The sequence below is a fragment of the Thermoascus crustaceus genome, assembly GCF_041956765.1.
Source record: "Thermoascus crustaceus strain CBS 181.67 unplaced genomic scaffold VTN00scaffold_4, whole genome shotgun sequence".
Taxonomy (NCBI): domain Eukaryota; kingdom Fungi; phylum Ascomycota; class Eurotiomycetes; order Eurotiales; family Thermoascaceae; genus Thermoascus; species Thermoascus crustaceus.
The window spans coordinates 2,037,010-2,055,013 of NW_027192530.1; the positions used below are offsets into that span (position 1 = coordinate 2,037,010).

At 49.7% G+C, this 18,004-nt stretch overlaps 10 protein-coding genes across 10 annotated transcripts; 6 read left to right on the forward strand and 4 right to left on the reverse strand.

Annotated features, from left to right (window-relative positions):
* Window positions 1-204: 204 nt before the first annotated feature.
* On the forward strand, window positions 205-2,258 carry VTN00DRAFT_7313 (uncharacterized protein; the record flags this gene model as incomplete). The annotated part of the gene is made up of 4 exons (XM_069434047.1): window positions 205-475; window positions 542-676; window positions 765-2,062; window positions 2,115-2,258. The coding sequence occupies 4 exons, from the start codon at window positions 205-207 to the stop codon at window positions 2,256-2,258; spliced, it is 1,848 nt and encodes a 615-aa protein (XP_069287367.1).
* Window positions 2,259-2,369: 111 nt separating this feature from the next.
* Window positions 2,370-3,974, forward strand: VTN00DRAFT_7314 (uncharacterized protein; the record flags this gene model as incomplete). Its single annotated transcript, XM_069434048.1, has 2 exons — window positions 2,370-3,743; window positions 3,813-3,974. 2 exons carry the CDS (start codon window positions 2,370-2,372, stop codon window positions 3,972-3,974), a joined length of 1,536 nt encoding a protein of 511 aa, XP_069287368.1.
* A 1-nt stretch (window position 3,975) lies between these two features.
* VTN00DRAFT_7315 (uncharacterized protein) lies at window positions 3,976-5,926 on the reverse strand (the record flags this gene model as incomplete). The annotated part of the gene is made up of 3 exons (XM_069434049.1): window positions 3,976-4,313; window positions 5,665-5,830; window positions 5,891-5,926. 3 exons carry the CDS (start codon window positions 5,924-5,926, stop codon window positions 3,976-3,978), a joined length of 540 nt encoding a protein of 179 aa, XP_069287369.1.
* Window positions 5,927-8,848: 2,922 nt separating this feature from the next.
* On the reverse strand, window positions 8,849-9,208 carry VTN00DRAFT_7316 (uncharacterized protein; the record flags this gene model as incomplete). The annotated part of the gene is made up of 1 exon (XM_069434050.1): window positions 8,849-9,208. The coding sequence occupies one exon, from the start codon at window positions 9,206-9,208 to the stop codon at window positions 8,849-8,851; it is 360 nt and encodes a 119-aa protein (XP_069287370.1).
* Window positions 9,209-9,368: 160 nt separating this feature from the next.
* Window positions 9,369-10,985, reverse strand: VTN00DRAFT_7317 (uncharacterized protein; the record flags this gene model as incomplete). The annotated part of the gene is made up of 7 exons (XM_069434051.1): window positions 9,369-9,447; window positions 9,502-9,915; window positions 9,972-10,243; window positions 10,337-10,602; window positions 10,658-10,721; window positions 10,772-10,858; window positions 10,914-10,985. The coding sequence occupies 7 exons, from the start codon at window positions 10,983-10,985 to the stop codon at window positions 9,369-9,371; spliced, it is 1,254 nt and encodes a 417-aa protein (XP_069287371.1).
* Window positions 10,986-11,420: 435 nt separating this feature from the next.
* On the forward strand, window positions 11,421-11,831 carry VTN00DRAFT_7318 (uncharacterized protein; the record flags this gene model as incomplete). The annotated part of the gene is made up of 1 exon (XM_069434052.1): window positions 11,421-11,831. The coding sequence occupies one exon, from the start codon at window positions 11,421-11,423 to the stop codon at window positions 11,829-11,831; it is 411 nt and encodes a 136-aa protein (XP_069287372.1).
* A 28-nt stretch (window positions 11,832-11,859) lies between these two features.
* Window positions 11,860-13,192, forward strand: VTN00DRAFT_7319 (uncharacterized protein; the record flags this gene model as incomplete). The annotated part of the gene is made up of 2 exons (XM_069434053.1): window positions 11,860-12,253; window positions 13,062-13,192. The coding sequence occupies 2 exons, from the start codon at window positions 11,860-11,862 to the stop codon at window positions 13,190-13,192; spliced, it is 525 nt and encodes a 174-aa protein (XP_069287373.1).
* A 29-nt stretch (window positions 13,193-13,221) lies between these two features.
* Window positions 13,222-14,883, reverse strand: VTN00DRAFT_7320 (uncharacterized protein; the record flags this gene model as incomplete). Its single annotated transcript, XM_069434055.1, has 4 exons — window positions 13,222-14,463; window positions 14,514-14,574; window positions 14,625-14,783; window positions 14,840-14,883. The coding sequence occupies 4 exons, from the start codon at window positions 14,881-14,883 to the stop codon at window positions 13,222-13,224; spliced, it is 1,506 nt and encodes a 501-aa protein (XP_069287374.1).
* A 774-nt stretch (window positions 14,884-15,657) lies between these two features.
* On the forward strand, window positions 15,658-16,168 carry VTN00DRAFT_7321 (uncharacterized protein; the record flags this gene model as incomplete). The annotated part of the gene is made up of 4 exons (XM_069434056.1): window positions 15,658-15,755; window positions 15,864-15,963; window positions 16,012-16,059; window positions 16,115-16,168. 4 exons carry the CDS (start codon window positions 15,658-15,660, stop codon window positions 16,166-16,168), a joined length of 300 nt encoding a protein of 99 aa, XP_069287375.1.
* Window positions 16,169-16,271: 103 nt separating this feature from the next.
* Window positions 16,272-17,334, forward strand: VTN00DRAFT_7322 (uncharacterized protein; the record flags this gene model as incomplete). Its single annotated transcript, XM_069434057.1, has 8 exons — window positions 16,272-16,342; window positions 16,399-16,449; window positions 16,502-16,519; window positions 16,596-16,612; window positions 16,672-16,686; window positions 16,748-16,869; window positions 16,939-17,140; window positions 17,216-17,334. 8 exons carry the CDS (start codon window positions 16,272-16,274, stop codon window positions 17,332-17,334), a joined length of 615 nt encoding a protein of 204 aa, XP_069287376.1.
* Window positions 17,335-18,004: the final 670 nt, after the last annotated feature.

Consider the following 18,004-nt stretch of genomic DNA (forward strand, 5'->3'; position numbering starts at 1 on the left):
CACCCCATCATCAACTTCACCTTCACCCATCCACTTCCTCCCATCTCTCTCCATCTCTTTCTCCCTGCTGTCTTTCTTACCTGTCTCACTCCCCTTTCCCTGCTCCTGGAAGCTTCTCTGGTCCCCCCCCCTTCCCCGGTTTCTCTCCCCCTTCCTCGCTGGTGCTTCCGCTCTGTCGTCTGGGCTGAGCTCCACCCTGGAAAGATGCCGGCCGAAAGGCGTTCCCTGAGGTCGAACAGCAAGTCCGACGCCAACGGTAACTCTCAGAGCTCCAGTTCCAACAAGGACAAGCCGGCGCCTGCCCGCGCTGCCGCCAACAAGGCCAAATCTGCGCCGCCCAAGAAGGGCAGCTCTGCGAAGAGCGCCGCCAACTCCAACATGGGCGGCCACGACAAACCGCACACCAACGGCTCTGATCCGGTGGAGAACGGCGTCAACAGCACCGAGGATGTTGATATGGAAGAGGATACGGCAGGTGGGCCTACATCGTCAATCAAATCCAACAGAGATCGGGATGGTGACGAGAAGATGACTGTTGTAGTGCCCCCCTCCAAGGGTCCCAGGTTATCCGGAGAACCGGGCCAGGACAAGGAAGATGTCGCCATGGAGGGCGTAGAGGATGCGGATGCGGACAAGAGCGAGTCCGACGTCGATCCCAAGGCCAAAACTGTGCAAGGTACGCGTCGCAGAGCTCTCCCATTGACGCCAGTGTTGGACCTGACGTCTTGCTTGCCCTGACTGACCATGCCGCGCGACCAACGCAGACATCAAGAACAACTTTACCCTTCTCGAGCGAGCCGTGACCCACTTCGACCCCAGATTTACCCTCCGCGTTCTGCGCTCGATATCGTCTATGCGCAAATGCCTCACACCGGATGTACTGGCCGAGGTCTTGGTGCAAACATACCCGAGCTCGAGCTCCACGGCTTCCTTCCTGCTGGAGGCTATAGGTAAGGCGGGCGAATTCGAAGGTGCTGCGTCCGGCTCGAAGATGGAGGTGGATTCGGAGAAATCCAAACTGGCATCCAGGGAGACTCTTCCGGAGATAGATACGTATATGTCCATCCTCGTCCAGATCTACCTGTATGACAAAAGGGACATCGAAAATGGCGCCCAGTTCTCCAGCAAACTTGTCGAGCGACTGCGAACCTTGAACCGCAGGACGCTTGACTCCCTGGCTGCTCGCGTCTATTTCTACTACTCCCTCTTTTTTGAACAGCTGGCTCCTCTTCCTCCCTCTCCGGCCGCCTCTATCGTCTCAATCCGCCAGCCTTTGCTTGCGGCTCTCCGGACGGCTGTTCTTCGGAAGGACGTTGATACTCAAGCCACGGTGACCACGCTCCTGCTGCGCAATTACCTGTCGACTTCCCACATCTCGCAAGCGGACCTGCTCATCTCGCACAACCGCTTCCCGCCCTCTGCATCCAATAATCAGATTGCACGGTATCTTTACTACTTGGGCCGTATCCGCGCCATCCAGCTGCGATACACGGATGCGCATGGACATCTCATTGGGGCAACGCGCAAGTCGCCTTCCAGCCACAGCGCTGGAGGCTTCTACCAGGCTTCCACCAAGCTGCTCGTCGTTGTTGAGCTTCTGATGGGCGATATTCCCGATCGTTCGATCTTCCGCCAGCCAGCCCTTGAGCGTGCCATGCACCCTTACCTATTGCTCGTGCAGAGCGTGAGTGTGGGTGACCTGGATGGGTTTTTGAACATCGTTCGCACCCACAGCGCTACTTTCCGGAAAGACGGGACATACACTCTCATCCTGCGTCTGAGGCAGAACGTCATCAAGACCGGCATTCGAATGATGTCGCTGTCCTATTCCCGCATCTCGCTGCGCGATATCTGTGTTCGCCTGGGCCTGGACAGCGAGGAATCGGCCGAGTACATCGTTGCCAAGGCCATCCGGGACGGAGTCATTGAGGCCACTTTGGACCATGAGCAGGGCTTCATGAAGAGCAAGGATGTCGGGGATATCTACGCAACCAGGGAGCCTGGGGAGGTGTTCCACGAGCGTATCCGAGCGTGCCTGAGTCTCCACGACGAGAGTGTCAAGGTAAGTCTAATGCTGCCGCCGTGCAGGGAGCACAGAAGCTGATGGGCCGCAGGCGATGCGATTCCCGATGAACCAGCACCGGCTGGAGCTGAAGAACGCGCAGGAGGCGCGCGAGAGGGAGAGGGAACTGGCCAAGGAGATCCAGGAAGGCGACATTGACGACGACGACGCAGGCGGGGACTTTGACGGGATCTGAGGGCTTTGGGTGTATGTACATGCGATCGTATCTCATTACAGTGATCAGTTTCAGCGGGATGTAGCCGTGTAGTTGTGTGTCTGTGTCTGTGTAGTTGTCACTGTGTGTTGTATGCCTCGGTGGATCCCGGCCGAGTTGTTCCGGGCCGAGTCGACGCTGCGGAAATTCCTCGACCTCGACATCGACGTCGAGAAACCTCCTCTGCTCCGCCAGCGCTCGCCATCTCGACCCCGCGGCCTCGATCTGCCTGTCTGCGTCCCTCCTCGCTGGCCCAGCATGAGAGCTCGCCCCGTCCGGGCCTCCGGGCTGATACTTTCTTCTTCACGAGCCGCGCCTTCGACTTCCGTCTGCTCGCAATGCCTCCGTGATGGCCTCCTCCCCAGCTCCGGAGAGCTCTCCGCCCGCCAGTATCACCCGACCCGGCGAAAAGACGTCTCCCCGCTGGGAGCCGCCGTCTCCGCGGCCCAGAACTTCATCTCCAAGGGCCTGCCGAATCCTCCGCCCGCCTTCTCGGTGGACCCATTGCGCATCGTGGGCAAGGAGCTCAAGTTCCTGACCAGGAATATCCGCAAGCTGCTGGGTTCGGGGCATCCAATGCTGGACACCGTCGCCAAGTACTACACCAGGAGCGAGGGCAAGCATGTCCGTCCGCTGCTCGTCCTGCTCATGTCCCAGGCCACGGCATTGGCTCCCAGGAACCCTGGCTCGACGGCCCAGAGCCCATCAAGGATCAATGAACCCATCAGCTCGCCGCTGGCCCTCTCGGATGTCAATCCAGACAGCAGTCCCCTCACCGCGACGTCCATGGACGCCAGGTACGATTTGTCAGACCTGTCGGAGAACACCAACATCTTGCCTGCCCAGAGACGGCTTGCCGAGATTACGGAGCTCATTCACACTGCCTCCCTTCTGCACGACGATGTCATCGACAACGCCGTTACCCGTCGCTCCTCCACCTCCGCAAATCTCCAATTCGGAAACAAGATGGCTGTCCTGGCCGGCGACTTTCTCCTGGGCCGCGCCTCTGTAGCGCTCGCGCGACTGAGGGACTTCGAAGTGACGGAGCTCATGGCAACGGCCATTGCGAACCTGGTCGAGGGGGAGTTCATGCAGCTGAAAAACACCGCGTTGGACGAATCCAATCCGGTCTTCACTGAGGACACCATCTCGTATTACCTGCAGAAGACGTACCTGAAATCGGCCAGTTTGATCAGTAAGTCGTGTCGTGCGGCTGCGCTGCTGGGCAACAGCGCCCCGGAGATCGTCGAGGCTGCGTATTCATACGGACGCAACCTGGGTCTCGCGTTTCAGCTCGTTGACGACATGCTCGACTATACTGTCAGTGCAACCGAGTTGGGAAAGCCCGCCGGTGCGGATCTGGAGTTGGGTCTCGCGACGGCGCCGCTCTTATTCGCGTGGAAGCAGTATCCGGAACTAGGTGCCCTTGTCGGCAGGAAATTCAGCCGTGAGGGTGATGTACAGAGAGTGAGTCCCCACCCAAGAGATGTCTGTATTTCGCCAGCAACAACATCTAAATGGTGCTACTTTCTACAGGCTCGTGAGCTCGTTGCTCGAAGCGACGGTCTCGAACAGACCCGTGCTTTGGCTCAAGATTACGCCGATAAGGCGGCCGCCGCCATCAATGGTTTTCCTGACAGTGACGCCAAGGCATGCCTCATCGAAATGTGCGAGAAAACCATGAATCGCAGGAAATAAATCATACGGGAACATCAATATAGCGAAGGTATGGCGTGGCGTTTGTGTCTAGAGTTGAAACTCTCCGAGAAGGAACTTTGTCGGGAACAGAGTGCGGTACTACTATAGAAGCATATCGTCTTCGACCGACCAGCGGACTGCTTTTTCCGTTGTATTCTTTAAATTGATGTCTGATATTTAAGTTTATGTCATCCGTCGCCTCTTCCTTACTTTGATTGGGCGATTCATATAAAGTCAGCTCCTGGTCACAGACAGCTATTGATGAGTCAGGGGGAAAAAACGTTACCGAGATGTATGCTAGCTTGTTTCGGTTCCTTTGTGGTTCGTGGGATGCCAATTCTATGCTTGTATAGAATACATAAATCGCAAAAGAAGATGGGTTAAAACAAATATATTGATTTCGTTTGCGTCTTCCTGCCGGGGACTCCATTTTAAAAATGGTCACTCGAGACTAGATAAGCCTTTGTAATTATAAAGCTCGAGAAACAGTATTGCAAAGTTCTCCGAACTGTTCTTTTTGCATGGTCGCTGAAGCTTCAAGAAATTTATTGAGAGTAATTTCCGTCACATGGGTGCCTTATTTCCCGTGAATTGTAGTGGAGCTTAAGTTTGGGAAAGAATGGATAATACTTTGGTTTAACTAATGTCAGGAGAGATGACAACTGAACACGTGATATATGTCTGATACTGAAAAGGGATACGGACACATTGCCTAGAGGCCCACGTAAAGCCGAAAGTAGGCCTTACTAGATTTTTTAAAGAACTGACTTGCTGATTGAGGTGAATCCGACAATTTCTTCGACTGCTTTGATATAGGCATTTTTAATTTATCCTTCGGTGGAATACAATTTTTTATATGCTGAAAACTGGGATCTGAAGCGTTTTTGCAAGAGATCCTTTATGAGTGACGCTTCGCCTCACAGAGATGCTTTATTATTGTTCAAAGAGGGCTACGGATGGTTAGGTGCCGGTACGTACCTAGTCAGCATTTACATCCTCAGTTTCTTTATTTACTTACATGGTTCATAAATTAACTCTATTCCTTCTTTCTTGGATATGTACATCCGGCAGGCAGGGAGATTGGGGATTTGTATTTAAAAGAATACCTGCGCACACGATTGTGCTATCTCTTTCGACACCCCCCTCCCCTGCTTCTGCCGTCCTGGCATATTGCTATCCTATAACCACGTGATTTTAAAGCTATTTGAAAGTCACTAAACATCGTGATAGGTAACAGACCCTGGGCAAGCCAGTCCATATCAGAATATAGCAAAAGTGGCAAGGTGGGTGACTTGGACAGAGGGGAGGGGTTGCCGAAAGATATGGCACAGTAGGTAGCCACGAACTTAGATACATACGAGTAATAATGAGAGAGGAGTGCTCAAAGAGTCTTGCATTCACGAAAAGCAAAGACATTTGTTCAGTCATACAATGCTGTGGCTTTCAATTTGTGGCTCATAGCTGGTGTACTTGCAGACGGAATGCTATTCGGGTATGAAAAGAGACTACTATCAGGAACCCACACCACATTATGAATTTCGAGGACCTTAGGACTTCTTGACCCTAAATTTCTCATACTGGACCTGGCCTTACGCAGGTTTTTGAGCAGTTACAACAATGCTATCATTTGTCTAGACACCATCTAAGACATATTTGGAAGAAGAAACAGGAGTTAGGAACGGTAACTTACTAGTCATGCATAGCATGAACATCTTTCTTTTCACCTCTGCTCTGAATTTTGCATTGAAGACAATAACCTCTTCTTCGCCCCATCCCAACATCTCTTTGAAGGGGACATTCGTAAAAGCTTCGATTCCTTCAACATCGCCAATAGCTACGAAAGCTCCAATCTCCTTCTGTTACAAAATTGGTCAGTAAATATTTAAAGTGAAACAATAAATGGCAGAAGTACTTGCCAATCTTGGATCTTTCGGCCAGGGCCCAAGAGGCATTTTGAAGGTTTGTTGTTCGATATTCTCGAACCCAGCGTCTTCTATCCAGCCTCTCAGTGACGGACCTGGATTTGTTGTCTGACCGTTTTTCTGACACGCCTGCTCGATAAGGTCCATAAACTTTACAACCGTATTACCTGGCTGAAGTATGTTGTCTTCGGAGTATAAGGTAGTATTGATCTCACAAAACTCCGCCCAGCCACCAGGCTTCAGATTTCTTCACAAACAGCAAAATATTGTCAGGATTATGCCCCCCAAAAAAACATAGATTTGAGTACTCAAGTGATAGCATTGCCGGACGAGTTTTGGCCAGTCTTTAATGGATCCGGCCATATACCGACAATGGATGAAATCATAAGGCTCGGGCTCATGCCATTCTTGTTCAACATCATCCACCAGAAAACTTGACATTTGCCGGTACCCTTCATCTGATTAGAGATAACGGTCGACTTCATAATTTACGAACGTACTACTGCGGTTGAATAGGACTGAGATCGTTACCAACAATCTAACAAGATCAGCCAAGTTCCCTCAGCTGTTTGTACGACTCACCAATGCAGCAGAGGGATAGAGATCACCTAAATAACCAGAGAACGAGATACCCTGCTTGAGAGAAGGAGCACCTACCCATCTGAATTGGCCAAATGCCTGTTCCTGTTCCTATGTCCAGAATCCGCATCCCATCTGGATCAATTGGAGAAACAAGCAGCCGATCACTGAGAACCTTGAAGAAGATGTGATGGCACATGTCAAGACGGTCTTGTTCGGTCTCATCATTGGGGAACTAATAACCTGTTTTCTTGTTACTCGAGTGAACGGCCGAAGAGAGGAAAACAACACACTTCCAGATTGATAACTGTGGTAGCGGCGTCCATGCTTCCACTCATAATTTTGCACGCTGGAAGTAAGCGATGCCGAGTAGCTCGAGCTAGAATTCAAAAATAAGCCTATCTTAGCCCCGAATGGGATACTGCGCAACACTGACAGTTCGTCGATAGACCGAACCGGATTGCTATCAAGCTTGATAAGCAAGGATCTCCGTAAGGTTTCAACAAGAAGTACCTCAGTGTCGATTTCCACTGTTGGGGCTGAAGGTGCCTGGGTGGCCTGAGCATCGGTAGGTTGTGCCATGTTTGAATGCTGACGAGTTCTCCTCGTAGTTTGGTGAGCCTTGGGCTGTCCAGAGAGAAGGGTTTACGGGGCCGTAATTCCAGAGTGACCACTTGGGAATTAAATATGGCAAACCCATCCTTTTTTTTTCATGTTCTTTCTTTTTCTTTATCTAGCCAGTTACAACGGCTCCTACGCAGTAAATCGTTAGATTCACCAAGGGTGTACTCTCGGCATGCCCTCTCGTGTCAGAATCAGCTGCGCCCTGAGCATCGGGGAAGAGGAACTCCGCTCCAAAAGGTGGACAATGCAAGGAAATAGTGGAGTGGTCCGACCTTCTACAGGGTGTTCTGATAACGATTGTGAGATCCAGGGCCAATAACGCGACGCATGGACGCTCAGGAGAGATGACGGTGTATGTACTAAGTTCCCGGTACATAAAACCGCCACCAAAGCTGGCAGAGCCCCAGTATTAGAGGATTCGGGTCTGCTTCTCATCCCATCTCTTTGCAATAGGACGTTGACATCGCAAAGCTTCTTTGGTAATATGCATCGGCTTCTTCCTGATCCCAGACTGTATCATAACCGAGAAAGACACCACAGTCCTTGGAATCGTTCTCAAAATATGTCCCGATTTTCATAGCAAAGGAAGACCAATATGGTTCCAAAGAGCAGTAGAGACACCGATAAGCCACTAGGTGCAGGTTCCCAAATTTGAAGTAGCCCCGGCGGTACCGCTTTTTGAATTTGCATTTATTTGAGCCAATCCCGCATAGCCCACGACTGGAGATTTGGGGGCCGACATGGTGCCCTGCCAGTCTTCCTACAGCGTAAATGGCGACGTGCGAACACGCCGGCCGCAGTGATCGAAGCCTGGTTGCCGTCACCCTCAAGGTGCTGATACCCACTTCCACCGGCATCTTCACCGTGTGGTGGTTTCTATACAAGGTCCAACAGCGTTGGACGCATGCTGCATCGGGACCACTGGCTTTTGAATCCTCTCAGAGACGTTATCGTCACTTCTTCGTTAAGGACTAGCCAGACTCGTCCTTGAGCCACCCTTATGCCAGTAACATCCTCAGTCGTATAAAACTGGAGGACGTGCATCCAATAATTATACTTCTCGTTGGTGCACATTCATTGTGTCACTTCAAGTTTTCGGGGCCGCTGACCTTCGAACTTGTGCTTTCAAGTCCGACAATCAAGCCCCGAAAGTACTGGGCTGCTTGATCACGGTCGAGCAATTCATTAGGGTTCAAGTTTCCTGTTGCAAGCCTCGTTTGGCTTTCGGGTTTTCCCGTTGCTGGCATCATCAACACTTGTTACGGACGCATTATGTGAGAGCAGCGAGCGTCTTTAGAAGTTGTAGCTGAAAGGTGCCAGCCAAGGATAAACACATCATCTTTATTTTCTGTATCAGAACTTGAAAAGCAGGATATGAATTTGCTTTGATTTTCCCATGGCAGTCAGAGAGATGGCTGCAGCCGTACTTTGCTCCTCGGGTCTCATCTTTTTTCTTATTTCTAATGAATATATCTTTTGTCTATTAACTAGCTATAAACTAATTGGATGTTTCCCTTATCCAACATATTATACATGTCGAATACCCTGTATAGGGATCACTGTTTTGCTGCCGGGAAATCCCAAAAGAGTCAAGAAATAGCGGGACACATTACTGTTTACGTTGCGACAGGAGACCATATTCATCTAACACTGTTGTCAAATGTGTACCATGCTTAAGCAAGCTAGGTACTTGTGGGATATTATTGGAATGGGTTTGTTTTGTGGTTCTTTCGCAGGCGGGGTGAGACGTCACGTTACAAAAATGTTGCTTACAGCTATGCTAGGAGATAAGGCTAACACCAAAATGAGTCGCTCCACATGATCAGACAGCTTGCAGTCAGTCTTGGAACTGTTTCCCAGGCAGAGGCTCCATTTAGCATATGCAATTGCAGCACACAGACAACTGAAGACATAAGATACAAAAGAGAAATGGAGGTGGCCAAAGAGTAAATAAAGGGAAGGGGGCAGGGAGAGAGAAAGAGAGAGAAATCCAGCCCAGTGGGGACGTATTGAAAGCTGACGAATCAACGAAAGGCATCGGATGATAATTCTAGTAGTGAAAAACGCGAGACAGAATCCCCCGTTCGAATGCGGCCTTTTTCGTAACATTTTTTTTAAGAACCCGTAGACTCGGCGAAGGGGCGACCTCAATTATCGATGAGATGGTTACGCCTCCAACTGTCACCCCATATATCATCATCCGGAATTTTTTTCCCCTCCGTATGCATGATTCCGCGAACAATTTCCTTGTCCACAAAAATTCTCAGAGTTACTTGCGGATTTCACTCGGTTCCCAATGTATAGGCTCAAAGTCCTGATTGAGGAAGTGGGCCTGATTATACGGCGAGCTGAATCCCGTAAGCAAACGAGTAACGATATGTTTATGCACATCATCAACTTACTTTTTGAACGGAGTTGTAACTGGAAGAGAATGACTCAAATCGGTCTTCATTACCAGGGGATTCAATCGGATTTGAGGCCCTTCAGACGGCTTATTCGGTACGGACCTCAGGGGCAGGTTGGGCGTCATAGGCGAGACAACAGCAGGATGAGGTTGAGAATTTATGGATGAGGTATAGAAATCACCGTTGATAGAAGCAGTGTAAGGGTCCTGGGTGGTCGGTGGCATAGGCGGTTCGTCGAGCGGAAAGGAAGGATCGACCATGAGATTTGGAACAGACATCAGGTGCGGATCTGCTTCGAACGGCAGTGCACCTTGATGCCAAGGGGAATAATTAGACGGCATTCCGCAGAAGTTGACCACAGGTGCCATATTGATAGGAGATTCGGCCCGATAAAGAAGATCATAGTGTCCACTAACACACGGTTAGTTCAGCTCTCTTTCAAGCTTTTGGTAGCCTGGCGGACTCACGGACGGTACAATAGTCTAATCGTGGCAGGACTGGGCCTGCCTTGAGACAGTGAATGCGGCGTAACTACATCGCCCTCACTTCGATCGAGGTATAAGATCTCGACAGCGATTCCGGAGCCTTCGATGACTCCATCGACCAGCGCCTGGAGACCAACTTCATCGATCTCTGTTTTGACCGTTTCTATTCTCGTGGCACAATATTGATCGAGAGGCATAGATAGGAAACATTGATACCGGTGAGGATTCAGCTTCATCCACGCACTGGTCAGAAGCTATGAACATGGACATCAAGTTAGTCATGTCTAACAGAAGCCCGAGAGATACAGAAATGTTGAGAGTATATCTTTTATTGTGGAACCACTAACCCTAAAATGGGTAATGATAGCATTGGCATTGTACTCCGAGTTGAAAGCTTTCAGCAGAAAAGAATCATCCTGGACCCCTTTCTGAACCACTTCTGATAGCTGAACGAGAAGTTCCTCGGTAGCCTCCACGAAGATCTCGTATAAGTGTTCCTGTTGGCCCACTTGATCAAGCATTCTATTCAAAGACTTGATCCGACTAAGTTCTCGTTGGATTTTAACAGCATCGCGGAGAGTAAACAGATTCTCAAAATAGCCGAAAGCAACAGCTAGATTGAGTAAGCAATCGAATAATACTCTGGTTGTTTTTTTTTTAAACCATACCTCTCCAACCACAATTTCCATCCCCTTTCATGATGCGAGAGAAGGGGTGTGTGACAGCAAGTGCCTGTATGTATGTCAGGACTGGCAAAATAAGATCTCAACGGTTCAACAAACGCTGGTCTTTCTCACAAAAGCAGGATCTGCATTTGCATATTCCAGAGAAATTGCATGGCTTGGTTTCTTTTCAGAGACAAGAGGGCCCTAGAGTCAAGGGTCAATCAATGCATTACTCAAGCTTGGGATTTGACCTGCTCACTTGTATATCCGGTTCATATTCGTTTGACAACTTCTGGAACCGTTCCATCTCGTCTGGTGATAGCGGCTCCATGACTGCGAGCCCTGGATCTGTGTGAGGAAGATAATTTGAAAATTGTGGAGGCCGTGGTGCAAGCAAGACAGCAGGAGAACCAGCGGACCGATGAGATCTAGGAGGTGAATATTCCCGGTGAGGAAAGTGACTGTAAGAACCAAGTTGATACCAGGGAATACCAGAAAGGTACATCGCATGAATATCTTAGCAGGAATCTAGGACGTAGGCAGGCGATCCACTTAGTTTGGATGACTGGGGGCGAGGACAGGCATGTTAGCATAGCATGTTTAATGGAAGGAAAGAGAGAATCAAGAAAGTGGAGATGACCAAATATGCTAAGCACGCACGTCAATTGAACATCTTTGAGGAGACTCCGGAGCCTTTAAGCTAGCAGATAGCAGAGTACTTCGGTCGTGATCAAGATAGAAAGTGAATGTAAGCAGTGGCCCTCTGATGCGTATATTACTACCCGTCTCTTCACTTAGGCGGAGAAACTATAACATAGCCACGGTACGTCACCCGTCCTATAGTCAAACTGGGCCACAAATATACTGCAAAGTGTCGCCTGTCTCTTCAGTGCTCGGTCTCTCAATTGAATCGATGGAGATTCTGATAGCCAGATGCGTATACTGTTTTTTTCTTTTCTTCTTCCTGGAGCCTGTAGAGCCTCGACGCGATGGTTCAAAGGCTCCTGGAAGCACCTTTCCGCTTCCCCGTCGAATGACGAGTCGATTCTTCCTATGTCCCAATGCAAACAATGGTACTTCTAGATCATCGCAGGAACTCAGCTTAGGCTGCGTGGTGTGGTGGACGAAACAGCTGAAGGTCAAATTGAGGACGCGAAAACACAAGGCAGAGAATTAGGATCAGCAAGGCCTCTTTTCTTTTTCGGATGGCAGAAAAGAAAAGACGAGGAAGTGGATGCTCGACTTTCCGTCAGATATGCATACAGCTCATGCTTGTGACAATTCGCTCCAACACAGAGCTGAAGACACCGGACGGCCGAGAAGGGTTCCAACCTCCCGTCTCGGATGGGCGAGAAACGGACAGGATGCACCACAGCCGTCAAAGAGCGAAGCGTTCTGTTGAAAAGCGAGACGAGATAGTGACGCGGGCAGGGACGGGAAGGGTTTCTGACAGCTGTCTTGGGGTTGGGAAGAGTGCGGGGTTGCTCTGGAGCAACAGAACAGCGATCGATGGAGGTGGACCACAAAAACGACGAAATTACTGTCCACAAGGATTTATGGGGCAAATGGGACAGACCGCTTCTCTCTCGAGGTGCAAAAGTAAGCTAAAGAAAAGGAGAAAAAATAAATAGAAAGAAGCGGTGGTCTGGAGAGGAGAGGAGGTGCTTTGGGGCTCTCGGGGATCGACGGGCGCTTTGAACCTGCTGGTGGAGACGTCAAGATGAGAGAGCTCGGAGAATCATATCATATCATACCCGCCGTCCCTCGTCTGCTTTCCAACAACCGAGCGCTATCATCGTGATTGCGACTATTCTCTTTCTTTCCGGCCGCATCATTGGTTGGCCGACCGGAGTTCTCTCCCTGTCAGACCGGCGCTCAGATGGTACAGATGAGGTGCTGCAAGAGATGCACCGTCTCGACAGTCGAGTGAGGCCACATGTCCCGACGTAGCCAGGCCTCCCTGCAATGTCCCGTCCGTAGTCGATAGTCCGCACCGCACATCTATTCCCGTAGGATCATCGTACAGCAGTTGACCCCTTGTCTTTGGGTGTATAGACGATACCACCGTCAAAATTCCACGACCTGTCTTCCGGTTCTCATCTCTAGCGCTCTTCCCTTCATAACGAGCCACCGAACCTAGCTCTGGCGACCGCCACTAGTGACTGGTCATGCATGCTATTTTCCCCAATAATTGTTCATTTTTATCTATCTTATGATCTATCATACCCTGACACTGTTAACGCGTTGGACCGGCATCTAATGAACGGCGCTGACTGTTAGCTCATCGAAGCCGTAGGTTCATTGCTCGCATATCGGGAACGTTGGTCTCAGAAGTCCATAGGACGGTAGAACAATAACGAAAGCTCTTGTATGATAATAATATTACTACGAGTCATTGCGTTTCCAGCTACCGAGACGGCAGATGAAGGTAAAGCAGATCGCACAGTTAGTGATATGGGCGCAAGAGCAAATGCGCCGCGTTTCGCTGGGTCAGAGACCCTGCATGTTTCGGCACGCGTAGATATTGGGCCCAGATAAACTCTGCAGAAGAGATGATATTCTTCCTCCTAGAAGGCTCCAGTAAATGCTTTTCCCGGCCCTGGTTTTCCTTTCCACCCACCGCGCAGCCTCGCATTAGCCGCACGGAAACCACCAGGCCCTTCATCCCCAAAACCCGACGCGAGCGCCGTGCTGGTCGCCGAAGCGAGCTGAGAAGCATCATCTACTTTAAACCCTTCGCCATCGTTCAGGATAGTGCGCCAGAGAGTTTTGAGGGAAGAAGACCACTCTTGGAGAGATTGAAGCCGCTCCGAATCACTAGAACTCTCCACCACCACAGTTCCGCTTTCCTGATCAATTTTGGCATTAAGTTTTTTGTCCATAATTAGAAAGCTCAGGATATCCTGAACCTCAGGCACCGAGATCTTGATCTGCTTCGATATGAAGCTGAGGTTGAACCGTGTGTACGGCGCAATGAGTTTGAGAACGGCCTTGGTGCGCATATTACGGCTCACCTCATCGATATTCTCGGCAATGAACGGGTCGGCTAAAACGTCTTGGTTTTTGCTTAGAATCGCCTCATAAGAATGGATATCATCCTTCTGAAACGCATCGACGAGGTCAGTCATGGCTGAAATACGAGGGTCGTTTCTGTAGGGTTTTGTCTCTTGCGAATCGAACGGGTTGATATCCGATTTCATGAGCATTGTCGTCAACACGAGGTATTTGAGCACTTGAATACGTTGCATCGAACCGGCCTCGTCGTAGTTGCGGAAGGACTCAAAGAAGTCGCTCTGCGCCTCCTCCCAATTTTCCTCGCTCATGTGCATTTTGCCTCCACATTCACGAATAATTCCCATGATCTTAGGGTGTGGCACAGCGGAACGCACCCGCAAGGCTCGTTGATACAATGCCTTTAGACGTTTGTTGTTTTTCGTCTCCGCATACATTTGGATTTCCAGCGCATACACCTCGAGTGAATAAGTCCCCTTGCTGGGATCATCCGATCCATCTTCTCGCTGGCATGCACGGTGCAGCTCCCGTAATTTCTTGCTCAGCTGGCCGTATTCCTTCCGATCCAGCCAGAGCCGCGCAAGCTTAATGTTTGTTTTCAGCCATAACCGCTCGTTGTTGGTGCTCTGGAAGGAATTGAGAGTCTGTGAATAGAACTCCTCCATGCACTGGTAGGCCTTCTCATCATCCGATCCTTTCTCGATGAAGTCGAGCATGTTGTTAATCGACTTTTCGGAGTAGTTGCGTGTGACAGCAGACTTGACGTATGTGAGGAGTTCGCGATAATGTTCAACAGCCTAAGGAGGGTCAGACGCATGGACAGCGGGCGAATGTGGGAAGGACCTACATCGCTATATCTCCCAAGCTTGAATTCGAGCTTTATAGCTTGTTTCAGTCCTTTGAAGCCCCTTGAAGAAATGTCAGCAAGCTTTACTCCCCATAGACCCCGAATGCTCACCATTCGCCTTTTTCTTCTTCCATAGCCGGTATTCCCAAAAACTCATCAATAGCCTCCTCCGGACTGTCCGCCTTTATCTGCTTGGCGTTATAGTATTTGTTCTCGATCCCGACATCTCCGGACTCATCATCGTCAGCATCCTCGTATTCGAAGTCGTAGCTGCCAGCCATCAGTCAGCGCAAGCCTAGGCCTCGTCAGGTGCAGATGCAGCATACTCTTCATCCCCCGAGTCTTGCATGAAATCGTCGTCGTCCGACATTTTGTCGAGATGGGATACTGGTCAGAAGCTTTCCAAGGATATCTTTTCTTTTCGTATGGGTCGAGGATAGCTTCAGCGCGGGTCCGACCACGTCGAAGCTCAGTGCAGGTGAATGCTGTATCTGGTGGGGGGAATCTCAGGCCTGACTCGCCCCCGCGTCTGTCTCCGGGGGAATTAGTTAGGCGCGCCTCCGATGCTAGTGGGCCACTAGCGTGATCCTGACCCAGTGATGATAGAAATGACCCTTCGATCCTCGCCAGAAGCCTTTTGTCTAGCGCAAAAAAAAAAAGCTGGAAACACAGTATGTACAGGGTGCATGACACTGTTTGGGGCAAAAGATGTCAGAGCCGGGTCGACTGGATGTGCTCGGGCTAGCGAGCGGACGGCTGTGCACTACGTACGGAGGAGATCGAAGGCTTTATGGCGGTGCAGAATGCAAACACAATGGGGTATGCGACTGCCCCATGGCCCAAGAGGGTTCAATGGTTGCTATGAAGAGGTAAAACTTGGCTGCCTACGGAGTGGTTGTCAAACGATGCAGTGCAAAGGAGATGGGTTCTCACTGCAGCAGAACCTGTGGCGAATGGCTGTGAATAAACTAAAGCTATTATAAGCAAAAAAAAAGATGAGTCAACATCTTTTAGGCGTAGGTACCTAGGTGTCTATGACTTAAATAACATTGGAATTAAGAGGTTTATAGTAATGATAATAATAAGGGTTCTGTTCCCCGGAGAGATATATCACCGCGTCATCACATAGCATCCGGAGAGAAAGATGGGGAAACCGGCAGCCTCAGGCAGCCAAGACTATGATAGCGGGGAAGCAGATGCCACCAAGATTTCCTCGACAAATGGCCTCGCCGACTGCATACCGTATTTTCTGACCTGATACGTATCGACCGTCTCGATGGCAATAAGGTTGTACTCCGTAATAGAAGCAGGGCCCACTAGGTACGTGGCGACTGATCGACTCAGCTACAGACCTGCTCGCTCAGTGGCCGTTCAGCCGCGGTGGAGTAGCTCGCCTCTCCGCCTTTCCTCAGGGGGGCGTGCCACTGCGGCTCAAGGTTATTATTCTCATGTACCAGCATTTATAAGTGATTACCTCCACCATTCCTGCGTCTTACAGAGCCTGCACGATCGCTGGTTTAGGCTCTTCGCCCAACCAAAGTGCACTGTAGGTTGGAATCCGCGCTAGCTAGAGCTTGCCTATTATTTGCTGATGTTTGCAGGGTTTCGATGTCATCGACGACGCGATCCAAGAAGCCACATCCTTTTTCTCTTAACTTCTTCCTAAAGACCTCCTGGAATAACAGCGGTATCGCCCTCTCACATATAGACGCCTGCATATTTGCTTGATCTGCCAGCTTCAACTACTTCAGCTCCCACATGTCTGCAGTGTCATCCGCAATGGCCCTTTGCGGGCGCCAGAAAATCGTCCAGCGCAAGATGGTGCTCTTGTCAGTCTTGCACCCATAATCCTGTTTGCTCGGCGGGATTCTGACTGGGAATACAGAGGAGACGGTGCCTGTGGCAAGACATCTGCCCTGAATGTTTTTACCAGAGGGTCAGCGGTCATAGTACTCTTTCCTCATGCGAGACAACTAATATTTTGGCAGGTTCTTTCCAACTGTTTAGTAAGATACATCCTGCCTGACATTGGTCGCACATAGAAGTATTAACTGGCTCCTCCGCCGTTCCTCCTCTCGACAGCGAGCCTACTGTTTTTGGTGCGATGTCATTCCCAGAGTTCTCCTGTGACCCGCGGGCTGACCTGTTGTTCTACCAGAGAACTATGTCCATGGTAACACGAATTTTTTGCCCTTAGATTTGGTTTCATCTAACACCTACTTACGCCATCGAAGATATCTTCGTTGATAATGTACACATGGAGTTGTCCCTCTGGGATACAGCTGGCCAAGAAGAGTTCGATCGCTTACGTGCACTTTCATATGAGGACACCCATGTCATAATGCTTTGCTTCAGTGTAAGGACATATCCAAATAGCCGCATATAATGTATGGGAGTGTAGCTGATGATTTGTGTCACAACACAGGTTGACAGCCCGGATTCGTTTGAAAATGTATCGTCAAAATGGGTAGCGGAAATCGCAGAGAACTGCCCTGGGGTAAAGGTTGTTCTTGCTGCTCTCAAATGTGATTTGAGGAAAGATGAGGACATGAACGATAATCCCAACGCAATCACATTCGACCAAGGGCTGAATAAGGCAAAGGAAATCGGTGCTGTCAAATACTTGGGTATGATCCATGCGTCAGAAAACCTTCAATACATGCATGTCACCTCGAGCTCGCTGACCCCAGTCGCTTATGTAGAGTGCTCGGCTGTTCAAAATCGTGGGATCAGAGAAACATTCTATGAAGCGGCCAAGGTCGCGCTTGAAGTGAAGCCTTCAGGATCAAAAGGTGGCCGAGACCAATGCATCATCCTTTAGGTCGTTTCTGTCCTATGTATACTCCCATACTTCCATCTTCCTATCTGGGTGATTCTCTGTTCTCTCTCACTTCGTTACCAATCTCTCGAGGCCGCGATTACCGCTGTATATTTTCGACCGACATGCATGGGATCATGGATTTTGCGATCCGTTGCATGCTGATGCTTTCATGCCATGTGCCCTGGTATGGCCTAAAATTGTTTCGACATGGCTTTTAACTTTTTTTCCCTCTTAGCATTGGAGTTTGCATGTTGGCGTTGTTATAACTCATGATATCCGGACCATGGCGGCGGGGACTTAAAGGGATCGACTTTATTCTATATACCTTTCTAATCAGCCTAATCGCATCCACAGAGTTCGGACCTTGGTGTTGATACATATTGAGCGATTTCACACTTAAATTGCTGTTTAATATTGGCAATCGCCCGTAGTTACCCGTTACCTTATCCATGTATGACCAACGGTTGCATTTCGGAAAGAAATGATTTGCAATGAAAGCCCATCCCTCAACCTCAAGATAGATATCTATTCAAATGGCATGTCTCTTACCTATGATATCCTCTTCTTCTATATCCCTACTCCCCCTTCGCTTGGAGGAATTAGAGTAATTATGACACCACATATAACATATCTGTAACAGTTCTTAAAAGGGTATCCGGTCGGTTAGAAT